Raw genomic sequence first — 26,392 nt, forward strand, 5'->3', positions numbered from 1 at the left:
CTTAGAAGAGCAAGCCTCATGAACCAGGAGGAATTTGTTCGAGGGGCTGGAATCAAAGATCAGCAGGAGCAGTTCAAGAAGGTTGACGAGCTGTTCAAGATTCTGATAAAAGATTCAAATCAACTCGATCAAAGGACTGATCGATCTCTGCCCAGAAATATCTGACTCTGTTAATACAGAGGGGTTCGATAATTTGCAGCAGTATCTCCAATTGATTATTGGCAAAGGTCTGGTTGACTTTTTGCTATTTGGTCAACGAGTTGTATAGGGCTGGAACAATATTCAAGGTTTCTAGTCAAATACATGTTAGTGCACATTTTTGCGTCTAGAGTCTTTGTATTTATCATTAACGTTTTATTTATGTTTAATGTAATAAATAGTTTATTTATTAACCAGTTCGCTAAGTTAAAGGCTAGTTCGCTATGGGATGTTAGCGAACTAGCCAAGTAATGTATACCTTCCTGGTTCGTTAAGGTATAATCTAGTTCGCTAGGGGATGTTAGCGAACTAGATATTTAATGTATTCCTTCCTGATTCGTTAGGGGTTGTTAACGAATCAGGAGGTGCTTCGTTATGGTTATTTATGTAACGAAGGGGAAGCTGGTTCGCTAGGGGATGTTAGCGAACCAGATCACCTTCTATATATAGTGAACTACTGTTCACTTTTAATGTAAGTTTTAAAGTTTTAATAAAAAGTTTGAGAGTTTAAATTAACGAATTGCCGTCCAAACTCTCTCTCAAGCTTCACCTAATATTATACAGATAATTTATTGATAATAGATACACATATATAACACTGAATCAATGTTAATTATGAGCTAGATCCTTAAACGTATTAATAGTATATTCACAGATCTGAGATCTGTTCGTTGTTATTGGTATTGATACAAATCATACGAGTTCCAACAAGTGGTATCAAAGCTGTTGGTGCTCAATTTACACTTGATTTGGTGTTTTATTGGTATCGTTTTTTTTAGTTTTCGGTTTTGTTTGGTTTTGAATCAATTGGTAGTTAAATTGGTTGAATTATGGACTGATTGGATTGAGTTTGTGTTGGTTAAGGTATTGACTAGGTTCGGATTAAGTGGAATTGAGGTTTGGATTGGATTTGTGTGATTTAGTTTTGGTTTCGGTTTAAGTCCGAAACAGGGAATTGTTATTGGTCAAATTGGATTGGTAATCGATGTTAATTGGCTTAGTGGTATAGTGTACTGGATTCGGAATTGGTTTACGAGGATTTTGGTAGGTTGATTGTGCGTTTTGGTTGAGTAACGAGATAGTATTACGGATTTAACAATTCTGAGTTTCTGGTTGATGTTCATAATTTTCTGGAAATTCACTTTGAATGTTTGAAGATTTGAAGATTCAAAGATGAATCTGATTCGTTATCATCAACCTGGTGATTCGCTATATGTTTTGTCGTGATTCGTTATCAAATTTGTTACTTCGTTACCTTGTTCGTTAGCCAGTTCGTGTGAGTTATTGATTCGTGTAATCTAGTTCGCTATCTAGATTAACCGATTCGTGTGACACGTGTTCTTCTTGGAATTTGTGTCCTAACAACCTTTGCCACGTGGCATAAGGTGTCAGAGTTTGTTACAAACGGTTGTAACAACCTGATTCGCTATAGTGTGATTCGCTAATCCACTGTAGCTGATTCGCTAAGCATTCCTTAGTGATTCGCTAAGTTTATTTTGGCGATTCGTTACCGATTATCATCTGATTCGCTAAACTAATCCTTTGTGATTCGCTAAACTAATCATTTGTGATTCGTTTGGTCAATTCGTTAAGTTGACTTGTGATTCGCTAAGTTGACTTGTGATTCGCTAAGTTGACTTGTGATTCGCTAAACCTTCATCTAGTTCGTTATCTGTTTCGCCATTTGGTCAATCTTAACCTTGTTAAGAGTTGATTCGTTAAACACTGTTCACAGTTCGCTATAACTGTTCACAGTTCACTATAACTGTTCACAGATTGTTAAATTTTATTTGTTACACCCTTTAAATTTTTGAAACTTTTCAAAGATGGCCGGTATGTATGCATTAGCATCTCAAAACATGTTGATGCAACAGATGTTGCAACTTGATACCGAGATAGGTTCGCATTCTAAATGTCCAAGATTGATGAAGTTCAGTGACTTTGCCAAGTGGGAACCTCGGTTTCGTGCTCATTTGGGATCTGTTCATCCTGACTGCTCATATTGTCTTGATGAAGTTTATGTGGCACCAATGATTGGTGATGATACTATTGGGTATACTCCTAAAGCTGTTTCTCAATACTCACAAGAAGAGAAGAAAGCTTTAGAAATCGAGATAAAAGCCTATTCTACTCCTACCATGGCTTTACCCGAGAATATCTTTCATCAAGTGGGTAGTATAAAGAGATGTGCTTCTTTATTTCAACATCTGCGTATGAGAAGCATGGGAAACACTGCTGAGAGTAAGAAAGTGATGCTCAAGTTTCAGTTTCGAAACTTTAATCTATTGAAGGAAGAAACAGTTGAAGAGATGACTACAAGATTTAGTCATTTAATTGCTGAAATGGGCAAGATGAAAATGGAAATTTCTGAAAGGGATAAAATTGACACTATTAAAAGTGTGCTTCCAAGTTATTATTCAACATTTTTAATGGTTTTGAAAGAGAATGACTATTTTGTGAATGAAGACTTGACGGCACTTGAATTTCTACAAAAGATCGAAGCTAGAGAATACGATCTTAGGTGTCAAAAATCCTCCAAAGAAAATCAAGATCCAGCTTTCTATGGTGGAAGTATGCCTCTTAGTTCAACGATCTCTCCAATCACTGCTTTTCTTACTCATGCTGCAAGTGAACAAGAATCAACTATGTTTAATGATCCAAAAGTTTGTTTCTACTCTGCTGGTAAATCAGGTGGGTCTGGAAGTTCAACAAATACAAATCCATTTGCTACACCACCTAGTGTTAATATGAAGGAAGCTGAGCAAAACTTTGCTTTTTTGACAGCTTTTATGTCTTCATATGAAAACTTAGTGAGTAGTAAGATTGCCACAAGTGATTTAACAGATGAGGACTATGATCAGATAGATCCAGATGATCTAGAAATCATGGATTTAAAATGGAACATGGCTATGATCGTCCGTAAAGTTAAAAGATTCATGCAGAAAACTGGAAAAGATCTTCCAGCTTTAAACAAGAAGTTGGGTTTTGACAAATTAAAAGTAAAGTGTTATAATTCTCAAGAATTTGGGCATTTCGCGAAGGAATGTGACAAACCAAGGAAAGAATACACCGGTCCTCGTGGTCAAAGTCAAAGTGCTTCTACACCACGAGGAAGTGATGTTGAAAAGAAACCATCTTCTTCTACTACACAAGCATTGTTAGCAGATGGAACTGACTGGTCACAACGGTTACTATGCAATGATGTTCAAGCAAATTTGGCTATGTTTGGATTACACAATGATTTTCAAGATGCAAATGCTAGTGAGATGTCTTCTGATAATGATTCTGGATCTGATTCTGACGACTCTTGCGACAAGCCTTCCGAATCAATGTTTGCTTGCATGGCCAAGATTAACGAGGTTAGTAATTCTATTTATATTACTTCATCTATTAAAGCATCATGTGTTGACTGTGAATCTAACAAATCTAAGTTAGAAGCTTTGAAAAACCAAAATGATAGTCTTATACAAGAAATTGCTTCCCTGAAAGATACTTATCGACAATCTCTTGAATCTCAAATGAGATCTCGAGAAAAGATTGAAGCATTGTCGACAAGTAACCATGATCTCAAAGCCGAATTATCTGTGAAAATGACCATTAATGACCAAAAGTTTCAGGAAATCTTGAAACATCGTTCTAAGATAACTGAACTTGAGAATGAGGTTCTTGAGTTGAAGAACAAGTTGAATTTAGAAATTCATCTTTTCTGTTGAATGAAATCATTGAGGTATCTGAAAAAAAAAAGATTCCAAGAAAGGTATTGGTTTTGTTGAAATCCCACCACCTTTCCATAATGATTATAAAATTAATCCTTTTGCAAGAAAAGAAGAGGATTTGATTCAAAAAGAATCTGTGATTTCTGAAAAACCTAAATTGGTTAAACCTGAAATTGTCAAACCCCAAGTTGCTCCTCAAAAACCTCATGTGGAAAGTAAAAAGGTCTTTGTTGAAAATGTTGACAAAGTAATTATTGAAGATGTGTTTGAACCTGAAATTATACACAAGAATAAGAACATTCTAGTTCTAATCACATTCTGTGCGAGCCTCACGAATTTGAGGAAGCAGTGTATGGTTTACACAAACCTCAAGTGAAAAAGGAAAATCCGATGAAAGTGAACTCTGTGAAGGCAAAGAAGTCGGAAAAACCTCAACTGCTCCTTTGTGCAAGAATGAAAATTCAAATGTGGTTTAGGCAGCGTATCTAAGACGAAAGTCAAAGAAACCTGCAACTTATTCACAAGTTGTTGAATAACAAATGAATGCAAGTAATGTTAATTTTTCCCAAGAAAACCAAAAGGTGCCCAAGACTGAGGCCTGGGCTGCCTTTTTGAACTAATCATTTTCTTTTGTGTATTGGGATCATCCAAGACCATTTCTGGTGAAAACTGGATTATGGATAGCGGATGTTCTCGTCCTATTACTGGAAATCTCAACCTCTTATCAAACGTGAGAAATATTCAAGGGGGTTATGTGGCGTTTGCTGGGAATTCTGGGGGTATGATCACACAAGAAGGTGAAGTTTCAAATGGTCACATTACGTTTGAGAAAGTAAATTATTGCGACAAAGTTGATCATAACTTATTGAGTGTGTCACAGATTTGTGATAAAAAGTACACTACGATATTTACTGACAAAGAATGTCTTATCTTGAAACCGGGTTATGTTATTCCCGAGGACATGGTTGTCATGCGATCACCACGATCAAATGATATTTATGTCTTAAATATGAGTTCTAAGGTATCCACATCGATCGAAACATGTTTTGTCTCGAAAGCAACCGAGAAAGACTCGATTCTATGGCATTGTAGAATGGGTCACATACATGTCAGAAAGATGAATTATTTAATGGCAAATGACTTAGTTGAGGGTGTCTCGTTAAAGAATTTTAAGTTATCTGATCACTGCGTTGCATGCAAAAAGGGCAAGCAGAAGAAGAAGACACATCCCTATAAGTTATTGAATTCCATTGATACTCCTCTTGAACGACTTCATATGGATTTGTTTGGTCCAGTGAATCGTGCGAGTATTTCTGGAGACTGGTATTGTCTTGTCGTGACTGATGATTAATCAAGATACTCTTGGGTGTTATTTATGAGTTCGAAGGATCAAACACCGGTTTTGGTACAAAATCTTATTACTAAGATCGAATCACTGTATAAACAAAAGGTGAGGAGAATCCGAAGTGATAATGGTACTGAATTCAAAAACACTATATTAGATTTCTTTTGTATTAAAAAGGGAATTCACCGAGAATATAGTGCACCTTATGTACCTCAACAAAACGGTGTTGCTGAACGGAAAAATAGAACTCTGATTGAAGCTGCACGCACAATGCTCGCTGATTCTAAGCTTCCTGTCCACTTCTAGAATGAGGCAGTGAATATAGTTTGTTATACGCTTAATCGAGTTCTAACTGTGAAACGACTCAAGAAGACAAGCTACGAGCTCTTAAATAATAGAAAACCTAATTTAAAGTACCTGGAACCATTTGGGTGTCCGTGTACAATGTTGAAGAAGGATTCGGGTAAATTTGAAGAAAAAGCTATTGAAGGGTATTTTTTGGGATATGCATCTCCAAAGAAAAGGGTTTTTAATTTCACATCTGGTTGTGTTGAAGAATGGTACCATGTGGACTGTCAAAAGTACACAACTCCTCCTCAAGGGAAAGGTCCAGACTGGATGTTTGACTACGATAGTTTATTTAATTCATTTACTCCTTCGACTAAACACATCGACGAAGATCTGGTTCGAGCATACTTTGAAGATCATTTGACCATTCCAAGATTTTCAAGTTCTAATGATGTTGAAGCTCAACCAGATGCTCCAACTGAAGAACCTCCAGTTGTTTCTCCAGTTGTTATTGATAACGTTTCTACTTCTTCTGATGATGATCAAGCTGAAGATCAAGTTATTGACCTTGACAGTGATAATGTTTCATCTCCCGAGTTAGGTGAACATTACACTAACTTATTTGATAATGTTGTTGTTCCTGAGAATCCCACTATTCGGATTCATGGATATCATCCACAGGAACACATCATTGGAGAACATGATGTGGGCGTTCGTACACGTCATCAAGTTGCTTCGTCAAGTGATAATAACATATTGTGTGCTTACACTAACTTACATTCTTCGGGAATTGTAAATCTTGCTAAATTCTCTTGCTTTCTATCTCAAGTTGAGCCAACGACAACTCGTAAGGCACTTGAAGATCCTTCTTGGGTAGAAGCTATGCAAGAAGAATTACAGCAATTTGCACGTTTGGGTGTTTGGACTTAATTGACAAACCTGCTAGAGTCAAGAAAGCTATTTCGATTAAGTGGGTATTTAAGTGTAAGAAAGACGATCGAGGGGTGATTGTCAGAAACAAAGCACGTCTAGTGGTGCAAGGTTTTCATCAGCAAGAGGGTATTGATTACACAGAGGTATATGCTCCAGTTGCAAGATTAGAGTCGATTCGAATCTTCCTAGCTTATGCTGCTTATAAGAATATCAAAGTCTATCAAATGGATGTTAAAAGTGCTTTTCTCAATGGTGAATTACATGAGGAAGTGCTTGTTTTACAGCCTCTGGGTTTTGAAGATCCTGAGTATCCGGACCGTGTTTACCGATTAAACAAGGCCCTGTATGGTCTACATCAAGCCCCGAGAGCTTGGTATGGCACGCTCGCCGACCATCTGACTGATAATAGCTTCAAACGAGGGACTGTCGACTGCACTTTATTTCATAAAACTGTTGGTGACGATCTTCTCCTAGTCCAGATTTATGTCGACGATATTATTTTTGGGTCTACAAACGAAACATTGTGTAAGGAGTTCAAAAGGTCCATGCAAACAAAGTTCGAGATGAGCTCGATGGGAGAGATGAATTTCTTTTTAGGGTTGCGGGTTCACCAGTCTGCTCACGGAATTTTTATTCACCAGACTAAGTATGTGAACGACGTCTTGAGCCGATTCAAGATTTCTGCCGGAAAAATCCCTTCTACTCCTCTTCCAGTAGGGCACAATTTATCACCGGATGAATTGGAGGATTCCGTTGATCCTACCCTCTATCGTGCCATGATCGGTTCTTTAATGTATTAAACGGCTTCTCTCCCTGATATTATGTTTGTTGTTTGTCTTTGTGCTAGGTATCAAGCAAGTCCACGAGTGACTCACCTAGCTGCAGTCAAGAGAATTCTTCAGTATTTGAGGGGAAATCCAGACATCGGGTTGTGGTACCCCAAGGATGATACTTTTGATCTTACTGCCTATTCAGACTCAGATTATGGAGGATGCAAGATCAACTTCAAATCAACGACTGCAGGATGTCAATTTTTAGGAAACTGGCTTGTTTCCTGGCAGTGTAAGAAGCAGACAACGGTCTCCACTTCAACCGCCGAACCTGAGTATGTTGCAGCCTCGAGTTGCTGTTCCCAGGTTTTGTGGATACAACAACATCTTCGCGACTACGGTTTGAAGTTTCTTACTACTCCTATTTTGATTGATAATTCTGCTGCAATTTCTATCACAAAGAATCCCGTACAACATTCGAAAACAAAACATATCGAAATTCGATATCACTTTATACGGGATTGTTTTTAGAAGAAGTTGATTGACCTTGAGAAAGTACATACTGACTTTCAGAAAGCCGATCTGCTTACTAAAGCTGTTGACAAAACGCGTTTTAAATTTTTGCTTGATTTAAACGGATTGAAGACCCTCGCTGATATCCTTAAACAAGGATGACTATCTTTATTTTCTGTCATATTTTTCTTTTAAAATTTATTTTGGTTTTAGGGGGTGAAAATCTAGAAAATACAAAAAAGATTGTGTTTTTCGTTTGTATATAAAATCCAAAAACATTAAAAATTTCAAAATTCAAAAATATTGTGATTTCTGTTCTTTAATGTTTTTCTTTTAAATATTTAGAAAAACCAAAAACATTTTAAAATTTTGAAAAACTAAAAAGAATGTGATTTATGTTTGTACAGAAAAATCCGAAAAAACAAAAAGTATGTGATTTATGTTTGAAAATCCAAAAAATTGTGAAGTTTATTTTGTTTATAAAAAATTGAAAAAGACAAAAATATTGTGTTTTTAAATTTTGTATAGAGAAAAACCAAAAAGATTTTTGCAGGCGTTTTTAAATTATTTTCTCGCTGAAAATTATGTCGGTTATTTAAGTTTGTAAAGCATGCTTGCATGTCTTGGTCCTGTTATCTACTTGTAGATGAATAGGATAGCCATTAATTTGTGAACTTAAGTTAACTGGGGCGATTAAATTTATCTTTTATTTTATTTTATGCTCCTCAAAATTTTGAGTTTTTGAAGCAAAAAGAGAACATGATAGTACATTTATTATCTTGACTCCAAATCCAGCAAAAAGTAAGCTTAAAAGACTATGTGCTTAGTTGCATTGGTGCATTGGTAGGTCTTATGTTGGTGCATAATGTCAGTAGTTCATAGTCTAGTGTCTGTAATCGAGTCTGTAATGTTTAATTATGTTTTGTATGTTTAAGCGAAGTTACTGACAAGTTCGCTTAACAGGCGAACTTGTTAGTCAAGCGAAGTTATGGACAACTTCGCCTGAATATGCCAGGCGAAGTTGTCGTGTATTTATATACCTAGGTTACGGCTTGGTTTAGGTTAGAGATCAAGTTAGTTGTTCGTGTTAGTTTGTTCGAGTTGTTACGAGAGCTGTAACGTGTGTCTGTAATAGTTATATCGTATCACGTGTTTGAGTTATTATATAACGTGTGTTCGTTTCGTGTGTTCGTGTGATTCGTGTTCTATACTCGTAACGATCTACGCAGGGATTCCGCACCTGAGTTGATCGAGATATCTCGTGCGATCCGTCCAGGGAACCTACAATTGGTATCAGAGCATTTGCTCGATTGTGTGGTTCGGGATATTCACGCGGGTGTAGAAATCGTCCCGTTTCGACTATTCACGGGACGTGTTTTCTGTGTTTTTGAGTCAATCTTACCTCCTACCATCGTATTCAAGCCTTTGCACCGTCAAAAACCTCGTAAAATCCAGATTTCAGATCTGCAAAAACGTCCGTGTTCATCAGGCGAAGTTGCCGTCAGGATACGTAGGGTTTCAGCGAAGATATAAGGTTAAGCGAAGTTATCCACAACTTCGCCTACCTTCTCAAGTTCACCTAACTCAGCGAAGTTCTCTACAACTCCGCATACCTCCTAAGTTCGCTTACCTTAAGCGAAGTTAATCATCAGCGAAGTTCTTCAGCGAAGTTAATCAACGGCGAAGTTAAGGCTTAAGCGAAGTTATCCGTAACTTCGCCTACAGTACTTTTCAGAAATTTTTTGATTTTTTTCGGGTTTCTTACTTTTCGAGAAAGATGTCGTCGATTAACATCTCTGAGTTAGTAAAGATGGAAATTGAAGCAGGGTCAGCTACTAAGGCCCCAAGATTGCTGAAGGGAACCGATTTCGTTGCATGGAAGGATCGGTTCATACAATACGTCAAATACCAGGATGCGAAGATGTGGGTATGCATCCAGGATGGTTATATTCCACCAGTTATGGAGTATGAAGGTCGTGATCAAATCAAAAAGTATAGCAAAATGGAAGAAGAAGAGAAAAAGATGTATGAGGCCGAGAGCAAGGCTCATGCTGCTATTACTATGGCTCTTCCACAAGAGATCCTTCATACGTTTAGAAAGTATACGTCAGCAAGAGAGCTTTGGGAAGCTCTTGAGAACAGATTTGAAGGGAATGTAGGAATCCGTGCTTCAAAGATAAAATTGCTCAAAACCCAGTTCTCAGTCTTCAAGTATTTGAAGAATGAATCTTTAGATGATATTATCACTCGATATTACCATCTGATGACTGAATTGAGCAACTATTCAATTTCCTACCGAGAAGAAGAAATAGTTGAGAAACTTCTAGATGCTCTCCCACCAAAATCGGAGATGTACACTGTGCTGATGAGGGAAGACAAAGACTTTCCCACATATGATCTAGAAATGGCAGTCAACAAGCTCAGAACCTTTGAGCTTAACATGGTTAGAAAGGAGACACCTACGGATCAGGTTCAAGATCCAGGTATGTATGGAGCTAAAGTCAACACTAGCTCAGGATCGAAGACTGAATCTGCTGCCTACTACTCGAAGGGAGAGTCGAGCGCCAACTCATCACATGAGGGGCATGTTTCAGTCAACACAAATGGTGATGTTTGCTATGTAGCAGGTGGATCGAGTGGTTCTCAACCCCAGGTAAGCAAGAGTAGTTGCTCTCCAAGTATTCCCAGCCACAACTACTCCAAGATGCCTATGAGTGTCAAGTCTGCTAAAGAGCAGTTTGGTCTCTATGCTTCTTTTATTGCTTCCTATGAGAACTACATTCAAGGGAAGATTGTTGATCCAGCTATGTTGGATGAAGACTATGACCAGATTGATGCTGATGATATGGAAGAAATGGATCTACAATGGCAGATGGCCATGATCGTGAGAAGAGTGAAAAGGTTTATGAATAAGACCTGAAGAAAGTTTGTCGGTGGAAGGCCAGGGTTCGACAAGACGAAGGTAAGATGCTACAATTGTCAGCAAAACGGTCACTTTGCAAAGGAATGCAGAAATGAGCGTGTAGAACGAAGTCAGGGCAGGTCTACACAGCAAAGTGGAGGTTCTAAAGATTATAGTGCAATGATTTCCAGAGGAGATGGTGAATACAACTGGATCTTGCATTCTAAAGAAACTTTTGAGCAGGCAAATTTGGCGAAGGTTGAAACTGAAGAAAGTGAGAAGGTTACCGGAGAAGAAAAAGCTTTTATGGCAGATGTTAAAGACCAGCTCTCCGAGGTATGTTCTAAACCTACATGTTCTAAATGTGAAAACTTGTCTGAGCAATTAGCAACTATAACCGATTAGTATGTTAGGTTGGATGCTGAATTTAAAACCCTAAAAGAAGATCATCATTTTACAAAAGCAAGAGAAAATAGCTATAAAGTCAAAATAAAAGCTTGTGAAAAAGATGTTAAAAGTCTAAAAACAAAACTTGCTGAAAAAATTGAAGTGATTGATTTAAGCTATGAAGTTTTGGAAGAAAAAACCAAACTAATTGCTGATAGAGAAAAACAGATTGCTGATCACCAGGTAAAAGTGGTGGAACTGAATAGAAAACTAGAGCAGTTCAGAAATTCCTCTGCTATTCTTGATCACCTTGTTAGTGATCAAGGTTCCTCTGTTAAGAGAGGAGGAATTGGTTATCATGAGTTCCACCACCGTATAATCACAATTACACTTTTAACCCTAGTGTTCAGAAATCTGTTGACTTTGAGGTTGCTCAGACAGTACCAGTTAAAGTAACTTGTAAAGAACCAAATGTTAGTGGAGCCGAAACAAGTTCGCCTGTTTCAAGTGTCATAATTTCTGATCCAAGTCCAGTCTCATCGGATTCGGATAAGTCATCCGAGTCTGGTAAGGCAAAAGAGGAGGTGGTATTACCCAATGGTGGAGAGAAAGATAAAACGAATAAAAAGAGTACTCCACTAAACCCGTATGTCCCACCATATGTGAGATGAACGGGCTGTAATAAAGCCTCGACATCTAAAACACCGGTTGATAAAAAAGTTGAGCATAGGTGTTGTTTTAGGTGTAATCAATTAGGACATCTTGTTGCAGATTGCCCTCTGAAGCAGCGATTCAGAGGTGTGAGACCTACTAAAACTGAGAATAAGCCTAATAGTAATTATCATACTGCTAAAAATGAAAACCATTCAAAATTCAAATATGTGACTATTTCAGGTTTTCATAGAAACAAATCTCAGTTTTACACTACTAATAACCAAACTACAAACTATAATTCTTTCAATTCACTAAGGTTTGGAAGGCCTCACAATCAATCTACAAGGAGGTATCCTAGTAGGACTTACAGGAATTATCAAAGTACTAACTTTGAAAAGCCGAAGTTCGGGATGTATAGATCCAAGACCAATTGGTCTTGGGTCCCTAAATTCTAATCTTTTGCTTTATTGTGCAGGAACAGTTGAACAGGGCTGCCAACAATCTTTGGGTTGTGGATAGCGGCTGTTCCCGGCACATGACGGGTAACAAATACTTGTTACACGATTTGAAACCTGTTCAAGGAGGGAGAGTGAGCTTTGCCGGTGAAAGTGGAGGCAAGATTACAGGAATGGGAACGGTGTCGAACGGAAAGATGCCATTGGAGAAAGTTAACTTTGTGGAATAATTGAAGCACAATCTGCTGAGTGTGTCGCAGATCTGTGATAAGGAGTACACCGTTCATTTTACAAAGAATGAGGCGATTGTGTTGCAACCTGGTTTTCAGATACCAGAGGAGTGGATTGTGATGAAGGCTCCACGTGATAGGAATACGTACATTATGGATATGAGGTCGACTGAAATGGCCACGAAAGAATCATGCCTTATGACAAAAGCGAGCGAATCGGAGTCAGAATTGTGGCATAGGAGAATGGGGCACATTCATCTTCGGAAGATGAACCACATTGTCAAGAATGGACTTGTGCTGGGCGTTCCCTTGAAAAGTTTCAATTTTGAAGACAAATGTCTACCGTGCAAGAAGGGAAAGCAGCACAAGAAATCCCATCACACCAAGAAGGTCAATTCAATTGCCATTACCCTAGAATTGCTTCACATGGATCTCTTCGGTCCCGTGAATGCAAAAAGTCTATGAGGTACTTCATACTGCTTGGTGATCACTGATGACTACTCAAGATATTCGTGGGTATATTTCCTGAAATCAAAAGATGAAACGGCTCAGATGGTGAAGAATTTGATTACCAAAGTTGAGAACGTTATGGATAAAAGGGTTAAGTTCATCAGAAGTGACAATGGAACGGAGTTCAAGAATTTTGAAATGGAGATCTTCTGCCTTCAGAAAGGGATTGAACACCAGTACAGCGCTCCGTATACACCGCAACAGAATGGAGTGGCTGAAAGGAAGAATAGAACATTAATTGAAGGAGCCAGAACTATGCTGGCTGATTCAAAGCTTCCTGTGGTGTTCTGGGCTGAAGCTGTTGCTACAGCCTGCTATATCCTCAATAGAGTCTTGACGGTTAAACGACTTAATAAAACGTGTTATGAGCTTATGCATGGGAGGAAGCCCAACTTGAGTGGTCTTGAACCATTCGGGTCCCCTTGTTTGATTTTAAAGACAAATTCTAAATTTGGTGAAGTAGCCGATGAAGGAATCTTAGTTGGTTATGTTGTTGGGACACCCAACAGACGTGTCTTTAATACATCGACCAGCAAGGTTGAGGTGGTGTGTAACATCGATATCACAAGTTACCAACCGCCAAAACCAAGCAACGGACCTGCTGAGTTTTTCGACTATGTTAAACTTTTTAAGTCTTTTAACATACCGTTTTTGGATAGTGCAGAAGAAGAAGAAAGAGTTGCTACGAAGATGATCCTTGATGAGGAAGAAAATCTAGTCCAAAGACAGCTGTTTGATAAATGTCAACCTTCCTCATCAAATGCTATCGATACCCCTGCTGCCTCGACTGAAGAAGAATTTTTCAATCCATTTCACTCTCAGCAAGAAACAATCATTGACGAGCTCTCTTCTAACTTGGAAGACAATTTGCTTGACGGTTCTGTTCCGACCACGAGAATTCATAAAGATCACCCTTTGGAGAATGTGATTGGTGATGTGTCCTCCGGTGTACAAACAAGACGTAGCTTGAATGAGCACACCTGTGTTTACACAAGCATTAAGGAGACAGGCATAATCAACGAATGCTTGTACACCTGCTTTATCAGCCAGATTGAACCGAAGAATTATCAAATGGCTCTCAAGGACAGCTCGTGGGTCGAAGCCATGCAAGAAGAGTTGGCTCAGTTCAAAAAAATGGAAGTTTGGACTTTGGTTGAAAAACCAAAGAATGTGCATGCGATAGGCACAAAATGGGTGTTTAAGTGCAAGAGAGATGAGAAAGGGATTATTATAAGAAACAAGGCGAGGCTAGTCATTAAAGGTTTTAATCAACAAGAGGGGATTGATTATAATGAAGTGTTCGCTCCTGTGGCAAGATTGGAAGCCATTAGATTGTTTTTGGCATTTGCTGCTTATAAAAAGATGAAGGTTTTTCAGTGGGACGTAAAGAGTGCATTCCTAAATGGGAAAGTTGATGAGGTTGTGTATGTTGAGCAACCTCCGGGTTTTCCTGACCCAGACTTTCCAGACCATGTGTACAAATTAAGCAAGGCGTTGTATGGACTACATCAGGCACCTCGTGCCTGGTAAACAACTTTATCAGATTACTTGCTTGAAAATGGGTTTGAAAGAGGTCAGATTGATAGCACACTGTTTGTGAAGAGACAAGGAAGCGACTTCCTGCTAGTGCAAGTCTACGTGGATGACATTATTTTTGCTGCATCAAAAGTCTCCATGTGTCAAGATTTTGAGGCCGTCATGAAGAAAAGGTTTGAAATGAGTGCTATGGGTGAACTAACTTTCTTTTTAGGATTGCAGGTTGATCAGAAGAAGGAAGGGATGTTCATTCATCAGACCAAGTATGTCCATGATGTGCTCAAACGCTTCAAGATGGAGGACAGCACTCCATTCGATACTCCAATCTGCGTCAACCATAAATTGGGTGCTGATTCAGACAACGATGCAGATGTGGACCCAACTCAATATCGGGCTATTATAGGTTCTTTAATGTACTTAACTGCTTCTAGGCCTGATATAATGTTTGCTGTTTGTCTTTGTGCACGCTTTCAGGCAAACCCAAAAGAATCTCATTTGAAGGGTGCGAAGAGGATACTGCGGTATCTCAAGGGCAAGCCGAAGCTGGGGTTGTGGTACCCGAGAGGAGGAGACTTGGAGCTAGTCGCTTACACAGATTCTGATTATGGAGGGTGCAATCAGAGTCGGAAGTCAACAACTGGAGGATGTCAGTTTCTTGGTGGCAGATTGGTGTCGTGGCAATGCAAGAAGCAGACTTCAGTCGCAATTTCAACCTGTGAAGCAGAATACATGGCAGCATCCAACTGTTGCTCCCAGGTTCTTTGGATTCAACAACAGTTGCGCGACTATGGTCTGAATTTCTTACTTACTCCTAATTGCATTGATAACACAGCTGCTATCTCAGTAACTAACAATCCCGTGAAGCACAGTAAAACTAAACATATTGACATACGTCATCATTTTATACGGGATTGTGCTGAGAAGAAACTGATTATGCTTGAAAAGGTGGATACGCTTGATAATTTCGCTGATTTATATACTAAAGCGTTTGACAAATCAAGATTACTTAGTTAGAAGGACACATACTAGTATGTGGTCGGTCCAGCTGATCCATTGGATCTTCGGGATAGCCGTTGACCTGAAAACTTGACTTGATCGGGGCGTTTGAAGTCATAAATTTTTTGAGGGAAATGAAATTATTTTTCAAGTCTACTACTTCGTAAGAAGTTACTTTACTATGTTTAACAGAAAATTGATCCAACCTTGGAAAATGATAGATATACTGCTTTTGTGTGCTTAACTAGTGAAGTTATTAGGCTTAAAAGGCTTTAGAACAGTCATTGTATGTCATGGTAGCTTTTTATGGTGCGTAAAAGTAGATGTGATACAAACTAAAACTACTCGATTTTACGTGGAAACTCCTTAAGAGTTTTTGCTTGTCTTCATATATATCTTTCCGAATGATAGGCAGAAAAGCGATTACCCAGTCATACACGAGCCTGTTAGTGTTCTGATTCCTGTAAAGATAGTGTGTGAAGAAACTGCAGTGATCCAGATTCGGGACTTGCATTTGATTACTACTCTGAAGTCTATGCAAATGTTTATTAAAAAAAAATAATAAAAAAAAAATAATATATGAGTTATTGAAACACTCTAAGAGCTGAAAATGTTAAGACTTCTCAATCATGGAGTAAGAAAGAGAACGGGAAGCAGATGAAGAGTACTTACAAACTTAATCAGACACTACGGGTCGAAGTCAATTCGGGGTGACTTGGGGAAAGCCAAATACGCTTTGAGAATAGATAGGAGGCATCATAATCTCTGAGTTGTTGCCCACTTAAATTTTGAACTTAACTCGTATCACTGAAACGATGAAAACCATCTTAAGTTATTTACCTGCTTACAACCTGTTTCCTTATGTCATAATACAGCTAAACACGGATCTATGTGACAGTCACGTAATTAGTATGATTCCTGTTCGGATCTTTTCTAAAACGTAGTAGTCCCTATCGAGACTGAAATTTGATCCCTTGTACTTTAATTTTTTAAAAGTTTTTCGTACTTAGGTAGTTTATGATTTTATAACTGGTTACTTGGACTTGATCGTGTTATTTAATTCTTAAAGGGAAATTTTAAAAGTTAATTGCAAAATGTTCAAATTATAAGGGTTGATTTTGTAAATATAGGCAAAGTTGTTAAACAGGCGAACTTGTGAATAACTTCGCCTAGGCGAAGTTAACCGTAACTTCGCCTGTATAACTCCGCCCCTATATAAGGATTTTCAAAGGTCAAACGATTCATTATTCACATATCTAAGCGAACTTATTCCGGCGAACTTAACCAGTTTTCAGCGAACTTTTTGTTTTTCCAATTCCTTGTTCTTTTTTCCAGATTTCGTTTTGATTTCAAGGTTCGTGGTGTCGGTACATCGTGTTGTCAATGCTTATCAAAGGTCGTTTCGACCTGTTTGCAGGTGAATCTTGTCCAGACCCAGGCTATTCAACGCCTAGTAGCAGAAAATCAACTACAGTCGTCCCTCCTGGTTGAACATGGGAGAATTATAGATGCTATGAAGGAGTTCTTGGCATCTCAGGGGGGAGACAGGCTGTAAAGGCGACGAGTTAAGGACAAAGAAGAGAAATGATAGAGACGATGATCCCAATGCATCAAAAGGTGCAGGTGGTGAGTTGCCAAGAACTACTCAAGCTCTTGGGACTTCCACAGCTCAGGGGGAGTCTGCAGGTGCAGTTGGTGGTGATGAGGTGGTGATGGTTGATGATGAAGATGATGTGATTGATGCTTTGAAAGAATTAGATGATGATATGTTTAGTGATGATGTGTTGTTTGATGATGAAGTGCTGCCAATTGAGGAGATTGAGAAGATTGGCGCACAGATTGTGATTGAAGAAGATGTTGAAGAGGGTGAGATAATTGAGGAAAATGTTGAACACGAGATCCCAGATGTTGAGAAAGCCGATATGGGTAATGAGATGGCAAATGATGAGACTGAATGGGAGGAGCAGCCTAGGTGGAAGGAAGGCTATGCTCAGTGGTTCGTCAAAACGAAGAAACCGGCGGTCCCTACAATGTTTAAGAAGAGTTACAATATTAAAGGCTATGCTGAAGCGAAGAAAGGGATTATTTGCTGGATCTATGATGAGCAGTTGAAGCTCTTTGTGATTAAACGGTATGACGGCGTTCAGTATTTTAAAAGAATGTTAAGGTCATTGAATACACTGCCGGAATGTGAAGTGAAAGACTTAGCCAGATTGGGATTAATCAATCGGAGTGACGATAATATGGCTAGAGTTATTGGGAAAATTGTATGGAGAGAGAGTATAAAAGAGAAGAAGTTTGAGCTGTTGAAACCGCAGAAGGGAAAACTTGTTGAAGACAAGGATAGAGGTTTGAGAGCTGATGGAAAACCTTGGATGGTCATGAAGTATAAACCGATCCGGTGTTTGAAAGAAGTACCGATGAAGCTTATGCCCAAGGATGTGCTTAAAGACCTAAAGTGGTGGTTTGTGGAATGTGAGACAGCAGAGGCAGTGATGGAAGACGAGGATGAACAAGAGCTCCTAAGAGTTTACGATCCGATGCATTTGGTAAACTTATCGCAAGCTGATCTGCAGGTGCTCAATGAGAAGAAAATCTTTTATATTCCTGCTTGGAAGGACGAAGCGAGAAGTATCAAAGAGTTGTGTCAGTTTGTGTTAGAGAAGGAGTGCATGCGTGAAGATACAAGGTTGAAGATTACAAGACAAGTGCTTAAAGATCAAGATATGAAGCTACTGCCAAGGGGGAGTCTGTTGGTGCATAATGTCAGTAGTTCATAGTCTAGTGTCTGTAATCGAGTCTGTAATGTTTAATTATGTTTTGTATGTTTAAGCGAAGTTACTGACAAGTTCGCTTAACAGGCGAACTTGTTAGTCAAGCGAAGTAATGGACAACTTCGCCTGAATATGCCAGGCGAAGTTGTCGTGTATTTATATACCTAGGTTACGGTTGGTTTAGGTTAGAGATCAAGTTAGTTGTTCGTGTTAGTTTGTTCGAGTTGTTACGAGAGCTGTAACGTGTGTCTGTAATAGTGATATCGTATCACGTGTTTGAGTTATTATATAACGTGTGTTCGTTTCGTGTGTTCGTGTGATTCGTGTTCTATACTCGTAACGATCTACGCAGGGATTCCGCAACTGAGTTGATCGAGATATCTCGTGCGATCCGTCCAGGGAACCTACAATTGGTATCAGAGCATTTGCTCGATTGTGTGGTTCTGGATATTCACGCGGGTGTAGAAATCGTCCCGTTTCGACTATTTGCGGGACGTGTTTTCAGTGTTTTTGAGTCAATCTTACCTCCTACCATCGTATTCAAGCCTTTGCACCGTCAAAAACCTCGTAAAATCCAGACAACGGTCTCCACTTCAATCGCCGAAGCTGAGTATGTTGCAGCCTCGAGTTGCTGTTCCCAGGTTTTGTGGATACAACAACATCTTCACGACTACGGTTTGAAGTTTCTTACTACTCCTATTTTGATTGATAATTCTGCTGCAATTTCTATCACAAAGAATCCCGTACAACATTCGAAAACAAAACATATCGAAATTCGATATCACTTTATACGGGATTGCTTTTAGAAGAAGTTGATTGACCTTGAGAAAGTACATACTGACTTTCAGAAAGCCGATCTGTTTACTAAAGCTTTTGACAAAACGCGTTTTAAATTTTTGCTTGATTTAAACGGATTGAAGACCCTCGCTGATATCCTTAAACAAGGATGACTATCTTTATTTTCTGTCATATTTTTCTTTTAAAATTTATTTTGGTTTTAGAGGGTGAAAATCTAGAAAATACAAAAAAGATTGTGTTTTTCGTTTGTATATAAAATCCAAAAACATTAAAATTTTCAAAATTCAAAAATATTGTGATTTCTGTTCTTTAATGTTTTTCTTTTAAATATTTAGAAAAACCAAAAACATTATAAAATTTTGATAAACCAAAAAGAATGTGATTTATGTTTGTACAGAAAAATCCGAAAAAACAAAAAGTATGTGATTTATGTTTGAAGATCCATAAAAATTGTGAAGTTTATTTTGTTTATAAGAAAATTGAAAAAGACAAAAATATTGTGTTTTTAAATTTTGTATAGAGAAAAACCAGAAAGATTTTTGCAGGCGTTTTTAGATTATTTTCTAGATGAATATGATAGCCATTAATTTGTGAACTTAAGTTAACTGGGGCGATTAAATTTATCTTTTATTTTATTTTATGCTCCTCAAAATTTTGAGTTTTTGAAGCAAAAAGAGAACATGATAGTACATTTATTATCTTGACTCCAAATCCAGCAAAAAGTAAGCTTAAAAGACTATGTGCTTAATTGCATTGGTGCATTGGTAGGTCTTAAAACAACCCAGTAGAGTAAAGTATGTGATATAAACATAAAGAAACGCCAAATTGAAAGGGGTGTTAGTCTTTAGCAAAAGTCTCGGTGAGGATGGCAGAAATGTAATAACCAGTCATACTCAAGCCTTTTATTTGTTGATCATCCAAAAATAAAATAAAGCAAATAACAAGCGTTAGGATTCTGGACACTGTGAGTCTTTATGCGGCTTAATCATCTGGGTATTCATAAGCATGAATATTTCACTCGCTTTCTAGAGCAAACCCAAAGTCATTAAACTTGATCACTGCTGTACTTAGTACAAACTTCCAAATTACTGACTTGATCGAAATCCGCTGTTAGTCATACATTTGTTCCTCCCTTGCGCGCGTCTTAATACCATTAAGAAACGGACCCCAGGGGATACAATGTATGTAAGCCGACAGATGGACTCGTGCATACTCACTCACAGTAAAGGAAACTTGATGCATTGCTCAAAATTTCAATATTGGTATAAAAAAAAAATTGATCAACAATATAATGGTTTAAGTCAAGTTGGGGTGATTTGGCAAAAATCAAATTAAGCTTGAACCGAGATTAGAGGCTGATAGTTTCTGATATTCTGTGCTTTAATTGAACAAATTAATCATATCACAAAAATACTTGAATGTGTGTTATTATATTTATGTGGATTACAATACCAATGACCGACTTATCGTCAGTCATAATATCGCTGAAATATAAAACTGTGATGGAAGGGCAAGTTGGTCAATATGATTCTCTGCTCAAACTCGACAAAAAGACAAAAATATGTTCTGTTTTTGAAAAATTAATGAAAACACAAAAAGATTGTCTATTTTTAATTGTTCGGATATTCTTTTGTAAATACATTTTTTTTTTCAAAATACCAAAAATATTTTCTTTTTTCTTTGTACATATTAATTTAAGTTATGTTTCGTAAAACTGAAACGTTTTTAAGGTATTTGGTTGTCGGGATAAAAGGATTCTCGATAACTTAAATTATGAACTTTTAAGGGTTTAAGGGTTTCCGAGTTTATAAACCCCATTTGTGTATAATTTATGTTAATAACTTGATGATTTAAATGTCATTGTGATCTGAATGTGATTTCGATACCCTTGGTGGACTCTAATCAACATTTGATTATTGTTTGCTGGGTTAATTATGTGTTCCTAGTCTCGGTGTTTATGTTTAGTTAGTTTAACCTAAGTATCTCGTGATGCTGAGTCTCAATCTCATCCATCTTAGTTTACGAGTAGAATTCCGAGTTCAATGAGCTCGTTATTTTGATGATTCAACGATAGTTATGGCCTAATTGGATCTGTAATTATACTGTTGACTATTGTTGTTCATCTTAATTTTGACTTTGACCAAGGTGGTCAAAGAACAAGTCTTAATTATCTTGACCATTCGTTAATCTTAGCGAATTTGGACTGTTTCGTGTCCAATTCGTTAAGATCGTATACGAACTAACTAAGCGAATAAGATGTTACACGAATCAGATATGGATTCGCTTAAAATATAACGAACTAGAGTTTAGTTCGTCAAAATTAAATAGTAATTCGCTATGTTCAGTTCGTTAAAGTATTTACTTGATAGCAAATCGCCTGATTCGTTATCTTATTGTAACGAATCAGTGTGATTCCCAACGAATGACATTTATTAATTAACTTAATTTCTATATTCATTTAATTTAATTAAAAGATTTAAATCGTCTAATACGCGTAAATAGATTAATTACACATATCTTTTAAATATATATATATATACACCATCTATAGATATGTTGATACCACCAGGTCATCAAACTGAAATGTTGTTGAATCTTCTCCATCTTTATGAAAATCAAAGGCAGCTGACCGTCAAAATTAAGAACGACTCATGGAGAATCAACGACGAATGATGAGTTATATTTCTTTCTGTCAGAAGGAGACTAAGTCGTTGCGTACGATTGTTGAGTCTCAGGGGGTGAAATTAAGGAACAAGAAGAGTTGATTTTACAATTAACTTGTAAAGAAGATGCCCTCAAGAAACTCAAGAATGACGAGATGATCCTAACGAATCTGGTGCAGGAGGTGAGCCTAAACAATCGCATGGTACATCCTCTGGTGCTGGTGTTAGTGGCGGTGATGATTCGAGCAAACAAATTATTATTTATCAAGATCCAACAGCTGCCAAGCCAATTGAAATGATTGCAGCTAACACAGTGACATTTGTTGATGGATCAGGGGTGGTTAAGAGTGTGGTGAATAGAGATGAGTTAGAGGTTGGGGAGTTTGTAGAAAGATCGTTGACACGGACGCAGATTTCGATTCAGCTTGGGCTGAATGACGATCAGTTGACTGCTTTAGAGACTGAGCCCGATGTTGAGGTTGTGAATGAAGAAGGGTTGGATGAGGATCGGTTGTTTATGAATACGGATTTTATTTATGAGAATGAGGACATTGAGATGGAGGATGTGACTGCTGATGAGTACCCGGACTTGTATCAACACACGAACGTTGATCAAGGTGCTCCGGTATTTCAAGAAGAGGTGTTTAAAGAGACTGAGGATGAATTGGAAAAGGTTGTGCAGCGAACAGTACCCTCACTCAAAGAAGTGACTGATGAGGACGTAGAAAGATGGTTCAAACGTCATAAAGTGGGTAAAATTATCAGTGCTTATCGTTATGTAGATCAAGAAAGAAAAGATACTTCCGCTGCTTGGGTTAAGGCTAATCAGGTGACTACCTTCAAGACCGTTTCAAAGGTACACGGTGACATTGTTTCATGGGCTTATGATTCGGACCTTAAAGTATGTATAGTCAAGTGGGAAAAGGGTGTCCAGTATTACGAGAAAATAATGGACGTTCTGACATTACCGCGGTGGGATGTTCGTACCCTCGCGAGACGTCCATTTATCAATCGTGGGGGTTACCGAACAGCTGAGTGGTTTTACCAACACTTACTGTTCGAGGTCAATCATGGCTTCAAATTCTTCAAGCCCCAGGTCCCAAGACGTAAGCGCATTGACAAGATTGATCCAAGAACCGGCTGGAAGAAACTTGTCTTGAAAGTGAAGCCGCCAAAGACGATGAAAAAGGTTCCTGTGAAGACGATGCCTCAAGATATTTATCTGTCTTTCAACCGTTGGTACTATGACAATCGTACTGGCGTGGCCGTTATTGTTCGTGGTCAAGGACTGCAGACCGAGCTCATCAAGATAATCGACCCGATGTGGTTGGTTAATTTATCAGAGACCGACAATGGCTATGCAATTCCAACGAGTCGTTTGTGTGTGTCATGAGCATGGAATTCATAGTTGCAGAGACTAGAAGTCCAAGCGCTTCAAATAATTTAAAGACAAAGAGCTCAAGACGAGGGGGTGTTTGTTAGTGCACGGTTTTGTGTCTAGAGTCTTTGTATTTATCGTTAACGTTTTATTTATGTTTAATGTAATAAATAGTTTATTTATTAACCAGTTCACTAAGTTAAAGGCTAGTTCGCTAGGGGATGTTAGCGAACTAGCCAAGTAATGTATACCTTCCTGGTTCGTTAAGGTATAATCCAGTTCGCTAGGGGATGTTAGCGAACTATATATTTAATGTATTCCCTCCTGATTCGTTAGGGGATGTTAACGAATCAGGGGGTGCTTCGTTATGGTTATTTATGTAACGAAGGGGAAGCTGGTTCGCTAGGGGATGTTAGCGAACCAGATCACCTTCTATATATAGTGAACTACTGTTCACTTTTAATGTAAGTTTTAAAGTTTTAATAAAAAGTTTGAGAGTTTAAATTAACGAATTGCCGTCCAAACTCTCTCTCAAGCTTCACCTAATATTATACAGATAATTTATTGATAATAGATACACATATATAACACTGAATCAATGTTAATTATGAGCTAGATCCTTAAATGTATTAATAGTATATTCACATATCTGAGATTTGTTCGTTGTTATTGTTATTGATACGAATCATACGAGTTCCAACAATACAGTAGACAAAGAAGATCGAATACCATGGGTGACACAAGTAACAGTAACAGTAATCGAAACACGAAAGAGAATAGCTCGACATCGTTAATTTGCCCGATGCTAAACCCTACGAATTACACGATTTGGGCAATGAAGTTACGGGCAATCTTTAATATTCACGGGGTATGGGAGATGATTGATCCGGGAACGAGTACAGATGCCAAGAACAACAGCATGGCGATTGCTCTATTATTCCAATCGATTCCGGAGGCAATGACCTTGCAAGTGGGGAATCTACCGACCGCTAAGGAGATGTGGGACACGATTAAGGCCCGGCATCTAGGAGCTGATCGGGTAAGGGAAGCACGACTTCAAACTCTCATGGACGAATTCGATAGTTTAAAGATGAAAGAATCGAGTATTGTCGATGAGTTTGCAAGCCAAATAAATACTCTAGCCTCAAAAGCAGCCTCTCTTGGTGAAATAATCGAAGAATCTAAGATGGTTAAGAGATTTCTTAACGGGCTACCAAAGAAAACTTTTATACATATGGTAGCCTCGATCGAACAACTCGTTAACTTGAAGACAGTTGGTTTTGATGATGTGGTTAGACGCTTAAAAGCTTATGAAGAACGGATTAAGGACCAGATTGGTCAATCCGAGGGTCAAGAAAAGCTGATGTTCCATAAAGCCGAGTATTCGAACCGTGGTCAGTCGAGTAATACACCGAGAGGGCGAGGTAGAGGCGGGCCGAGTTCACGGGGTCGTGGACGAAGCCGAGAAACCGGGGGAAGAGGAACGGGTCGGAACCAAACCGAAGGATTGGTGAAGGTAAAAAAGGACCATTCTCAGATCAAATGTTTCCGTTGTGACGAGATGGGACACTTCTCGTCCTCGTGTCTGGAACGAAGACGAGCAATTCAGGAAGCAAACCTAGCCGAAACAAACCAACCAGCAGATCGTGACCCGGCTGGTTATTTAAACCTTCACGAGATTGTTTTTTTGAACGAAGAACGAGTCAGCCCGAAAACCTTAGAAGCCAAGAAAATTGAAGAAGGCACTTGGTATCTCGACAACGGAACGTCGAACCACATGACAGTTAACCAGTCGTATTTTCCGAACTCAACAATAATATAATGGGTAATGTTAAATTCGGGGACGGTTCATGTGTTGATATAGTCGGTAAAGGAACAATTTTGTTTACTTCAAAAACCAGAGATCACCGGGTTTTATCCGACGTTTATTTTATACCAAGTTTAAAAAGCAATATAATTAGTCTCGGTCAAGCAACCGAGAACGGGTGTGATGTTCGGATGAAGGAGAATTATTTACTCTTGTTCGATGGCGAGGGTAAACTGATGATGAAAGTGTTTCGAACAAGGAACTGGTTGTATACGGTTAATTCGAACGGAAATTAGACGGAAATCAAAATATAAAGATTTGCCAAACAAAACTATAATACCAGGTTAGCCGGAAAAAATTAATAATTGGACAAAGAAAACAATTATAAATTTAACAGAAATATATCCTGAAATTGGTCGGATATAAAATACTTAAAATTCAATAAAAGACAATAAAAAAATGGCCGGAAAAATAAATTGAACGGAATTAGTCGGAAATTAAAATATAAAAATTTGAAGAACAAAACTATAAGAACACGTTAGCCGGAAAATTTTAATACTTGGACAAATAAAACAATTATAAATTTAACTGAAATATATATCCAGAAATCAGTCGGATATAAAGTACTTAAAATTCAATAAACAAACAATAAAAAAAATGGCCAGAAAAAAATACTTACAAAACATAACTATGAAAAAAGGTTAGCAGGAAAAATAGAGAATTGGAGAAAAACACAATAAAAAATTGAAGGATTGTTAGTTACCTTGAATATAATCATCGGAGAATCAATTCCAACGATTTTGATGTCTCCAATCGGTTCGAATCCGAATGGCGGAATTAGGGCTCGTATTGTTGGTAAACACTGTAGAGGTTCAACGGTGGATCTGAACGACGGATGTAGGATTCGTATATTCATCGGGAAGTTACACTGAAAATCAGTGGTGGAATTGATTGTAGATCTCACCGACGGAATTAGGGTTCGTATAATCATCGGGATATTAGAGAGAGAATCAGTGGTGGAAATCAATATTGTTTGTGAAAAATAAACCGGGTTTTGTTATTTTGGGTGTTTGGAGAACATGAGACGTGTCACAATATTAGACCTTCTGAGAATGGTAACTTGATGACTGGATGCACATGTGGACAGCCTAGATGAAGGTCATGTGTCCAAATTGTATTGTTTTAATAGTATTTAAAGATTATACTCAATAATCAATATTACCATTAAAAAATAATAATATCAAATAATGGCCATTAGTACAAATTATAAAACTGAAAATCATAATCATTCTCATAATGATTATTAATTGTATTGACCAGACCAGCTTTTTGAATTTCACAAACAAATTCAAAAAAACGTCTCAATTTCGTGTCCGCGGGACGTGCGGGCACGCACGAGTTCGATGAATTTTTCATCCAGAAACCCAATTTGCAACCCCCCTGCACGCGCGTAAGGCTTGTGGTAAAACATGTCATAAAGATTCAAATGAGTGGTGAATGCTCTACCTTATATACCACTCCTCATTTTGTTCCCAAACC

At 38.0% G+C, this 26,392-nt stretch overlaps 1 protein-coding gene across 1 annotated transcript; it reads left to right on the plus strand.

Moving 5' to 3' along the window:
- The first annotated feature begins 36 nt into the window (after positions 1 to 36).
- LOC143622280 (uncharacterized) lies at positions 37 to 25,114 on the plus strand. Its single transcript, XM_077093471.1, has 2 exons — positions 37 to 305; positions 23,755 to 25,114. The coding sequence occupies exon 2, from the start codon at positions 23,777 to 23,779 to the stop codon at positions 24,866 to 24,868; it is 1,092 nt and encodes a 363-aa protein (XP_076949586.1). The 5' UTR covers positions 37 to 305; positions 23,755 to 23,776; the 3' UTR covers positions 24,869 to 25,114.
- The last annotated feature ends 1,278 nt before the right edge of the window (positions 25,115 to 26,392 follow it).

This window comes from Bidens hawaiensis, unplaced genomic scaffold, assembly GCF_021521415.1.
Source record: "Bidens hawaiensis isolate Kalapana, Puna unplaced genomic scaffold, B.hawaiensis_p1.1 tig00003115_1, whole genome shotgun sequence".
In the NCBI taxonomy this organism is placed as follows: Eukaryota; Viridiplantae; Streptophyta; class Magnoliopsida; order Asterales; family Asteraceae; genus Bidens; species Bidens hawaiensis.

Excerpts from the sequence above, each read along its gene's own strand:
- LOC143622280 (XM_077093471.1), top strand. The coding sequence starts at position 23,777 with ATGGGTGACACAAGTAACAGTAACAGTAATCGAAACACGAAAGAGAAT.